The 10,574-nt window shown below is 48.0% G+C and overlaps 1 protein-coding gene across 1 annotated transcript; it reads right to left on the bottom strand.

The window, feature by feature from the left end:
* Positions 1 to 4,783: 4,783 nt before the first annotated feature.
* On the bottom strand, positions 4,784 to 5,198 carry LOC104989688. Its single transcript, XM_010841439.1, has one exon. The coding sequence runs from the start codon at positions 5,165 to 5,167 to the stop codon at positions 4,784 to 4,786; it is 384 nt and encodes a 127-aa protein (XP_010839741.1). The 5' UTR covers positions 5,168 to 5,198.
* Between the last annotated feature and the right edge of the window lie 5,376 nt (positions 5,199 to 10,574).

Here is a 10,574-nt window from a genome sequence, read left to right as displayed (position 1 = left end):
CATTGTAGTTTACCTTTAAATAACATTTACCCTCATCTTCACTGAATGGTGGGCATTAGTCCCTTGGACTACAAGGAGATCCAACCAGTCAATCCTAAGGGAAATCAACCCAGAATATTCATTGGATGCCTAATAGTGAAGCTCTAATGCTTTGTCCACCTGATGCAAAGAGCCAAGACATTGGAAAAGACCGTGATGCTTGGAAAGATTGAGGGCACAAAAAGAAGGTGGCGGAGGATGAGATGGTTGGATGGCATCACAGTCTCATGGACATGAATTTGAGCAAACTCCAGGAGATCGTGAAGGACAGAGGAAACTGGAGTGCTGCATTCTGTGGGGTCACACAGTTAGACATGACTGGGAAAGCAACTGAACAATAACAACAGTGATCTCTGGGAGGGGGAAGGGACCACGAACTTGTCTGTGTTTGGCTCCTGACAGGTACTGCATGAAGGCTTTTGCCTCAGTGACTGTGGAGCCAACACTGAGAACCAAGGGGTCTTGGTCGTTTACTGGGCTCAGATTATGCATGTTGCCTCTGCAGCAGGGAGCTGGAGGCACCACCAGGGTGGCAAAGGGAGCCCAGGGTGTCCTGCACTATTTTCTGCTATTCTCAGCCTGTGAATCACCAGTGTTGTGATCAGACTGCCCCCTGTGGGTCTGATGCTCTCAGGAAGCTCTGTAAAAAGGAAAAAGATAGAGGCTTTTTGCTTAGGAGACCTAAAACTTACACAGCACACCTTCCTACCATGGTGTGGGTCTGATGCCCTCAGGAAGCTCCATAAACAGAAAAAAAAAAATAGAGGCTTTTTGCTTAGTAGACCTAAAACTTACACAGCACACTCTCCATGAGTGTCAGGTAGGGAGAGAATGAATGGGGGACCTAGGCTTTGCTTTTGTTCAGGTATAGGGTTGGGAGTCTGGGTTTTCAAGGATGCTGCTACTGCTGCTGCTAAGTAGCATCAATCATGTCCAACTCTGTGCGACTCCATAGAAGGTAGCCCACCAGGCTCCCCCGTCCCTGGGATTTTCCAGGCAAGAATACTAGAGTGGGTTGCCAGTGTCTTCTCCATTCAAGGATGCACTATTGGTGAATTTAAAACATACGAGGGAGAATTTAAAGTGTAGGAAGAGAAACAAACCAACAAGTGACCCAAATGGCCAGGTAAAGAAATCAACCAAGGTTTCTAAAACAAAGGAGCCTGGGGAGGGGGCCGTGGCCTGGCCATTTCTCTGGCGTTTTCTGGAGTTCTGTGAGTCAGTAGCAAATCATACAACCTGAAGGGGAAGGTACTGGGATTCCTGAGTTTGTAGCCAAGTCAGGCAGAAGTGTAGGGGAGCTGGGGACCCACGGATTGGCATCTGAGGTGGGGACAGTCTTCTGGAACTGGTATCATACCTGTGAGGCTGGCCCTCCTTCTGGGGTGGTTAGTGGCAGAAGTGAGCTGAAGCCCTGGACACACAGTTGGTGTCAAGAAGGTAAAACACACAAACAAAACCCTCTCAGCCAGGACCTGTGAACCCTCTTTAATCTCAGTTTTAAACAACTGCTCTCGACTTCCACCTCCTGTCTTTCTGGCTCAACCCTTTGTAGATGAAGAACCTAGAATCCTTGACTTGATGGTGCTAAGCCCCTTCCCACGCCCCCGGATTCAGCTTGTTTTCAGGACGCCTCATGCACAGTGGGTCCTGTGTCCCCACTGGCCCTGCTTGGATGCCTCCTTCCCCTCCGCTTGCCTTCATTCCCCACGACTGCTTCATGTGGCACCTTCTCCTCCAAAGCTCCCGTCAGGTCCCCACTCCCACTCTCAGCTGAGAGATGTCTTGCCAGGTTTTCAAAGAAAATCAAAGCAACCAGAAGTGAATTTCCCCAGTTGCAGCCCCCAGGTGTGTCTACGTCTGTGCCCACGTGTGGCGTGTGATTCTCTCCAAGCTCCCTGCACACCTTCCTGTCTCTTCTCCCTGCCCCTCTTCCATGGTCCCCACCACCTCCTTTTTCTTTCAGCATCTTTGGAGAGATTCTGAGTGGTTTCTGTTTGATGATGACTCATCTTTGTCCAGGTGAAATATTCCTGTGCTATTTTTCTTAATTTATTGTATTTAACTGCTTGCTTTATACTGATTTTTTTTTTTTTTATTAATTTGTGCCGGCTCTTAGCTGTTGCATGCAGAATCTTTAGTTGCAACACGTGAACTCTTAGTTGTGGCATGTGGGATATAGTTCCCTGACCCGGGATCGAACCTCTGCCCCAGCATTGGGAGCTCAGAGTCTTAACCACTGGACCACCAGGGCTGTCCTTGTACAATCTACTTTAAAGAGGTTTTGTAAGGTAGGTAGACAGAATTGGGTCCCCGGCTACAGGGATTTCTCCCTATGATGCATGATTGTTACTATGAATATCTTCTTTCAATGGGTAACCAATGAGAAAAACACAAATGCATCATCCATATTCTCATAACCAGATTCACAATTGCTGCCTCCTAAGCAGACTGCTTCCTACCAGTGTGGCCCCTCATGTGATGGTTAAGTCAGCACATCTCTTCTCCTTCCTGAGGCTGAGCTTCCTGTGCTATACAGCAACTTCCCACTAGCTAGCTGTTTTATATATGGTGGGTTTATAACAGTCCTTTACCTTCACTTCCTGAATCCAGTCTATATATAGCTACCGAGTTATTTCCAGATTACAAACTTGACAGTGTTATTTTCTCATTTAAAGTCCTTCAGTTTCTTCTCTTTGCTTACAAGACAAATTCAAATATCCAAACCTGAGTCTACATATCCTTCAGTGTTTCCTTTTTCTTTAGCCAAAGGACACATGACTTCCCAAATTCACATTGAAATCTACACCTTTCTATCTTTGCCTATGAGCTTCCTTTTTTCCAGGACTGGCTTCACCACTGTGTGTGTGTCTGCCTCATAAATACTGACTCATCCCTTAGACCATAAATCAAAAACTGACCTCACAGCAAAGTATTCTCAACTTCTCCCCCTGCTCCCACCCCCACACCATAGGAACAGGAACAGCCATTCCTTCCTTTAAGACCCTTCCTCCTCACTGCAGTGAATAGTGATGAACTGTTACAGTGTGGATCTGTTTCATCCAGCTGAAAGCTCCTGCATTCTCGGAGCATATTTTGTTCATTTTGTACCTGATTCTGCCTAGGAACTGGAAATCGTGGGAGCAGAGGAAATGGGTCTCAGAAAGAATGGTGCTGAGCCAAGCTGCCCTGTTCCTTGAAAGGGGGCCAGGAGAGTGCTAGAAACTGAGAACCAGGTGATGCTCGAAGGGACCCATCTGACTGTTTCCTATCTTTGTGTAATTCCTCTCACTTGAGTGCTTTGCCCAGAAACTTCAAGGATGTTAGATTACTATACTCGTGTAACATGAAGCAGGAAGATAAGCCTACATTCTGAGTAACTTACTTCCTTTTATTAAGCAGGAGGGACAAACATATTTCCTCCAGAGGCAAGTAATTTGGCTTTTACTTAGCACAGGAAGTATCTTTTTGCTAAGAAACCATTCATCGGAGCCTAGTGTCAGCAGGTGCGAGCCCTGGGCTCCGATGCTGTAGTATCTCTGGGTTGGAGGGGCCTAAGTCATCATCGCATTTTCCAGATGAGAAAAGTAATGTCCAGAAAAGAGAGGCTACTTACTTCCCAGGGGTCCAGAGGCAAGTGGCATCTCTGGAGCCACAGCCCTGGTTTCCTGACTCTAAAATTGGTGTTTTCTCAGTTAATCCTAAGACTCAGTAATGACACTCTTTCATGGATGAAATGTCTATAGAGTTCTGAATAATAATCAGAAGAGAAATCAGAAAATAAAAGATTAAAATGGTGAAATTAAGCAATGTTGTGCTATTTCCTTTTATGGACACTTTTGATATTATTGCCAAAGTATTTTTTGTCATTTTCAACCTAAACCATTTTTAAGTCTCCCTATTTCAAATGCACCTGATGAAGCACCCTCCACAGACCAAGGTACTGAAGACCCCAAGACTCTTCACCTCTTCTCAGCTGAGTTCCTTGCTTCCCTGCCCCTGCCCCCTACTTGCCCGCTGATGTGATGGTTAAAGCGCACATCTAGCTATGATTTATGGCATTGTCTCTCCAGACAGGTTTTCTCTCTTTTTCTTGCTGGTATGCCGCCCTATTTCCTCCCTTCTGCAGGGTGATCTGACCATCTGAGCCCTAAGGCCGTGCCACGGTGTCACAGAGAGCTGTTCCCATCTTCTGTCTCCTCCGGTCCTCAGTGTTCCTGGCGCTACAGCACTGCTCGGACCCTCCGACACCCTCCACTCGCCCAGCAGCTCAGCTCTGGGGGGTCGGTGGTGACTGGCTCCCTGAGCTTGCTGAGAGGCAGGGCAGTGACGAGTCCCTCGCATTTTGCTGCCTCGCTTCCCCTCCAGTCTCTGCAGATGAGCCAGCATGGGTACAGAAGCCCCAGGCACCAGGCCCTGGCCCTTGGGTCCCTGCTAGGAGGTGCCGCGTGTCCGCAGGTGCCCACTCTGATTTCTCTAGTTCACTAGCGCCCAGTGATGGGAACATGGCGGGCCGTCACGGCGCCTACAGCAACAGGCCCTGGAGGACGAAGAAGAGGCTCCTCAGGCCCTGCTGCCCACAGGAGTGAGAGAAAGTGTGTGAGCGAAGCTGAGGACACAGACGGACGGGGTCTCGGCTCGGGGGACCCCAGGCGGGAGCCAGAGGACCAGGCGAGCGGCTGTCCTGCGGCCCCGCTCTGCGTTGGGCCCCAGCGTCTCTCGGAAGCGCCTGGAGCCACACGCCTCAGAACCGGGGGGACCTGGGGGTCAGCTCACCCAGCTCTGGCATCTCGCTGACGAGGGCCCGGAGGCGCCATGAAGGGACGTGACCTGTAGTCGGTGGTGGAGCCGGGACCGGAGTCCAGAGTCCGAAGCCTCGGTCCAGCGTCATCTTGCCACCCGACATCCCAGAGGTGTCTGAGGCTGCTTCTGAGGGAGCAAGGGGGCTGCGGGACAGGACACGCCCAGTGGCGGGGCCTGGCTCTGCGTCCACCCGGGGCTCAGTCCTCCTGACCTCGGTGTGGTCCTGCTCCCCACGAAGGGAACAGCTGCTCGAGGTTGTCCCCCGGAGGCCGCACAGAGGGTTCCAGCGCACTCCACACGGAGAGGGTCTCGGGGCGCTCTGCATGAAGCTGGAGCGGTGCCGCCTGACGCCCACACACTTCCGGGCTCAACTGACGCACTTCGCTGAAGCCGCCCATGCGCACGTGGGATGGTGCCTCCCCCAGACCGACCAGAGCAGAGCGTCGGGGGCTTGAAGGGCCCCTTCTTGTTCTCACTGGAAGTAGGACCCCGAGACTGGAGTGTGTGCAGAGGTGGGCAGGACGGGGGCCGGGGTTCCTGAGCCCCTGATTCAGGAGCGATGAGTGAGCCCCCTTGGGGTCCAGCACGGAAGCCATGGGAGCCCGGGCTCAGATGGGAGAAGTCTGGGCACAGACGAAGGAGAAGAATCCCACGTTCCTATGGTTCTGTCAAAGGTGCTTCCTGTTTCCAGGCTCGAGTTATTCTCCGTCTGGTTCACACCTAAGGGCTCAACGCTGAGGAGACTCAGTCTTGGGTTTTCAAGACCTCGGAGTCTTGTAGGTGAAACAAAGTCGACACGTAACAGGACTCCCAACTCGTTCATGACTCAAGGACGTCATTCTGTTTCTCTAGGTAGAGAACGAGGGCTCAGAGTGAGGCCTGTCCTGTCAGAGTGGAGTCAGTAAGCTCCTCAGGGCAGAGCCGAGTGGGAACAGAGCTGCCAGCACCTGACAGAGAAGAGAGGTGCTAACCTAGGGCCACATGCTCCCAGCCCTGCTCTGCTGGACGAGCACGTGGGGAGCAGACTGGGGCCTTTTATGGCCCCAATACTGAAGAAGAATTTTATGAAATTCTGTGACTGCTCTCTCTCCCTCCCTTTTTCCCTCCATTTCTATTTTCTCTCCTTTGAAGTAGCAACCATCCTTGCCTTGGACAATTTCTCTCACTGCCCAGACATCCTCCAGGGACTTCTCTCAGGGTCAGTACATAGTAGTAGCCCACATTCCTAGGCCCAATGTGTTTTTTTATCTCGCTCTAACTTTCGTCTAGTCAAGGCTCTGGTTTTTCAAGTGATCATGTATGGATGTGAGAGTTGGACTGTGAAGAAAGCTGAGCACCGAAGAATTGATGCTTTTAAACTGTGGTGTTGGAGAAGACTCTTGAGAGTTCCTTAAACTGTAAGGAGATCCAACCAGTGCACCCTAAAGGAGATCAGCCCTGGGTGTCCATTGGAAGGACTGATGTTGAAGCTAAAACTCCAATACTTTGGCCACCTGATTCAAAGATGTGACTCATTTGAAAAGACCCTGATAGAGCTACTAGTAGGTCACTTCCACACCCAAAAGTAGGCATTGAGTGATTAGAGAATTCTTTCCAAACATGTTGTTGCGTCTTCATGACCTTAAACGTCTTATTGGTAGTAAACTTCTCCCTCCTCCCAAATCCCTGGAATAATCTAGATGATTTGTGAACTAAATCAGTTGAATCACTTGGCTGGTATAAGCCAGTATGAGACAAAGTTCCTTTATTCAGGCCCAGACTGGAGACCTCTTGCCACACATCACAGTGTGATCTTGAGTTCCACTGGACAAGGCTTCCATCTGATGAGCCTGTGAGAGCTGGGTAGGTTTTGCATGATGGGGAGGTGGGGTAACTGGTGAGGCACACGGGGCAGTGGTTACTGACCCTGCAGTTAACACCCAGAAGTTCCCATGACAGGAAGGGTTTGTGTGTGTGTATATATATATATATATATATATATATATTATTTTTTTTTTTTCTGTCTTTTGGCTGTGCTGGGTCTTCGTTGTTGTGCGGGCTTTTCTCTAGTTTTGGAGAGCGCAGGCTACTCTCCAGTTGCAGGGCACAGGTTTCTCATTGCAGGGGCTTCTCACTGTGGAGCCCAGGCTCCGGAGCACAGGCTCACAGTGGTGTCTCAGGGGCTTAGTTGCTCCCACACGTGGGATCTTCTTGAACCAGGTTCATCAGCAACACTGACATCTTACATCAGAACTGAAGGTGAGGGATACAAGAGGGATGTTTGCTATTGGTGTTTAGCTGGGAAAGAAGGGGATCCCAGTCAGATGGTGAGACCCCCAGATTTCCACATGGGACTTCCATGAGGCTTCATATAAATGTCTTTTCCTTTTCCAGACAGCACTAGGGCGCTCAATTTTGAAAGACCCTGCCATCTTTGGGGTGAAATCTGCCTGAAGCAATAGATGCCGAGCTGTGAGCCCTTCAGAGGACCCTACCGGGCATCCACCGTTTGCTGCAAAATAAAGTCGAGCTGATGGAGGCAGCCCAGCTGAGGAACCCGGCGAGAGACCCTGAGCAGGTCTCCTCTTGTGCAAATAAAAGCAGACAGTTCTCACATCTACACAACTGAATGTTTTATCATTAAGACTGATGTTGTTTTCTATGGCAGGGTAGGCAGTGGGAGGGAGACAGTTATTATACTTTAAATCCTTGCCTGGAAAATTCCATGGACAGAGGAACCTGACAGGCTACAGTCCATGGGGTTGCAAAGAGTTTGGGAGGACTGAGCGACTGAACACAAATGTTGCAACAGTGTTTTCATTCACAGAGCAAATGTGACCCTTAAGCCACTTTGGCCCGAGGCTGGAGTCCTGAGAGGGGTGCGGTCATTCGGTGTCTTCCTTATTCACTTGTCTTGTCCAAGGCGTGGCCCCGTCTGAAGTTTGCTGAGTAGGCCGCCTCTCCATACAGGTGTCACTCTCCTCCCTCTGGGGAGGGAGCAGGCCCTGACAGGACCACAGCTCTCTGCAGTTTACAGAGCAGGTTTAGGGCAGGAGGATGGAGACAGGACACAAGGTGCCCAGGAAGCGGGGGACAAAGAGGAAGGACAAGAGACACGAGCATTCTTCGAAAACCTGAACAATTTCACAGGAAAGAAAGAGTGTGACTGGCATTGTGGTGATGTGACGAGGACCAGTTCTAAAACTGGGTACCAATCAGTGATGAGTGGGCTTCCCTGGTGGCTCAGATGGTAAAGAATCTGCCTGCTATGCAGATTTCTGGGTTGGACAGAACCCCTGGAGGAGTAGACAGCAATCCACTCTAGTATTCTTGCCTAGGAAATCCCATGGACAGAGAAGCCTGGTGCACTAAAGTTCATGGGGTCAGGAAGAGTCAGACACCACTGAGCAACTAACACTTTCACTTGACTTTCAATCATGAATAATTAAAGAAAATTCAGAACAGGTTAGCAGATGAACAACCAGTATACTGTTTCTGGCTTCTTTGTTTTGCCTCAGGTTTTATTTTTTTTAATTCCTCAGCCAAAGTCACATATTTCAAGCCTCAGCACCATCATAAATTATAACAACTGGTAAGGAAAGTCACTGCATTCTTCTTTATAAAAATTATCCTGCTTATTCTTGCAAGTTTTCCCTTTACAGGGTATTTTAAAATTAACTTGGTCAATATAAAAATATTTTTAAATCCTAATTTCTAGATTATCACTAGTGTATGGAAAGTCATGAGCCAATTTATCATTCTTTTAAAATGTATAATAATTTTCACTTGATTCTAATACTTAATCCTTGAGGAAGGAGACCAGTAGGACATCATGCAGTAATAAAGAATTCATTATCTAGAGTCAGATTCCTGATTCGAACTTTAATTTCACCACATACAAACTCGAACACCACACTGAATATCTCTAGTCTTATTTTTTCCCCATGGATACCATTAGGGATGGTATTAGTATTGGTATAATGTAAGACTAGTTTACTTCTGGTTGTAGGAAGGCCATCATAATCACCTTCAATATGCTTCACTTGGTGGGTTCTGATTAATTGCATAAATGTAGGATTAGTAATCAGCCATCATCTTGAGATGAGAGGGAAAATAGAAGAATTTTTGAGTCAGTCACTCTGAAGACATTTGTTACAGAAAAATGCTTCATTCAGAATAAGGGGGATCATTTCTTATGAGAAGCCCAAGATTTTCTGGGTGAGAAAAAACTGAAATCTTACCCCCAGCTGCTGAGGCTTAAGTTAGGGACGGCTCAGCCAAAGCCCAGGGACAGAGGAGAGAAACAGCAGGTTAAGGAAAACCAAGAGGAGGGTGCCTGGATGTCTGTTAGCATCACTGAGGCCATCTTGGGCTCGTGCAGCTCCCACCGTCCTTCTGCTGACCCTGCCCGGAACTGGCCTGTGTGGTGAATCACGTCTCTGTCATCAGGGTCTTGTAGTTAATAGATATTGTTTAATAACCATTAGGACCAGGCAGCCTCTATGCTCTGTTAGTCCCCACACAATGAGGATAACCTGCCCTGATATATTCTCATGTGACTAGTTACCCTTTCACAAATCGTAGGAAAATAGATTCCTATTTCCAAGCCCCCACCCACAAACACCAGGTTAGAAACAAAATAGCCCCAGTGGCTCCTCAGAGAGAGCCTTGGAGTCCTGCTCTGTGAGTAATTAAGGTGCTCCCCCAACCTTGGTAAAAAACGGACTTATTGATTACACCCAGCAGCCTCCTCATTTTTTGATCTCAAGATGCCATCTCAGTTTGCTGAGCTATTTTCATTCCTTCTGTCCTTCATCAGGGACACTAAGCCCCTGTTCCAAACTTGTTTTGATTCAGGCTTTGGCTAAGGAGCAAAGCCCTTCGACTTTCACTTACCCTGGAACTATGCTGTGTTTTATAGCACAAGAATCAAGAACATGAGGCTTTATCGGTCATTAGACATCACCATGGCCTGGACAGGGCCCTGAATCAGCAGGGTCATTCCTAGAGCACAGATAAAGCCCATTGTCAGATTCAGGGGACCGTCTTCTGTACAAACTGAGCCAAGTGACATGCTACAATAGATCTCAGACAACTCTCAGCATCTGAAGAGAAGTGAGTCCTAAACCCTGTGATAGTTTTCCTTCTCGAAGTCCCATTCGGTTAAGTGCAGGAGTGACTATTGGAAAAATAAAAGATTGTATCTTGACTGTACTTGTGCCTGAGTTGAAGTAGTGGATGGTACTAACTCCATGAAAGCAAATGGGAAAACGTCATCTAAACCATTCACAGGTTCCCATAGAGTAAGTGCTCCATCAGTTTTAATCATTCTTTTAGATTTTTATTTTTTTGATGTGGACTGTTTTTAAATCTTTATTGAATGTGTTACCCTATGGCTTCTGCTTTATGTTTTGTCTTTCTGACCACAAGGCATGTGGGATCTTGGCTCCCCAATCAATGTTGGAACCCCCATCACCTGCACTGGAAAGGCAAGTCTTAACCACTGGACTGCCAGGGACATCCCATCTATTCGTTCTTTTTTTCCCCCATCTATTCATTCTTATTTTTACTGTCATCATCATTGTTGTTCTCTTCTGGTCCTGCACCCATTAATAGCTAACAAAAGAAACCCCTCCAGCTTTGCCCGGAACATTGTAAATCGTTGTTCCTATTCATATCATGGGCTTTCGAAGTCCAGCAAATATTTTACTTAGTACTCAGATCAGAATTGAGCACTCTTCCACATGCAGTCA

Source organism: Bison bison, unplaced genomic scaffold, assembly GCF_000754665.1.
Source record: "Bison bison bison isolate TAMUID 2011002044 unplaced genomic scaffold, Bison_UMD1.0 scf7180017847043, whole genome shotgun sequence".
Lineage (NCBI taxonomy): Eukaryota > Metazoa > Chordata > Mammalia > Artiodactyla > Bovidae > Bison > Bison bison.
This window is presented reverse-complemented; position numbering and strand designations above follow the sequence as displayed.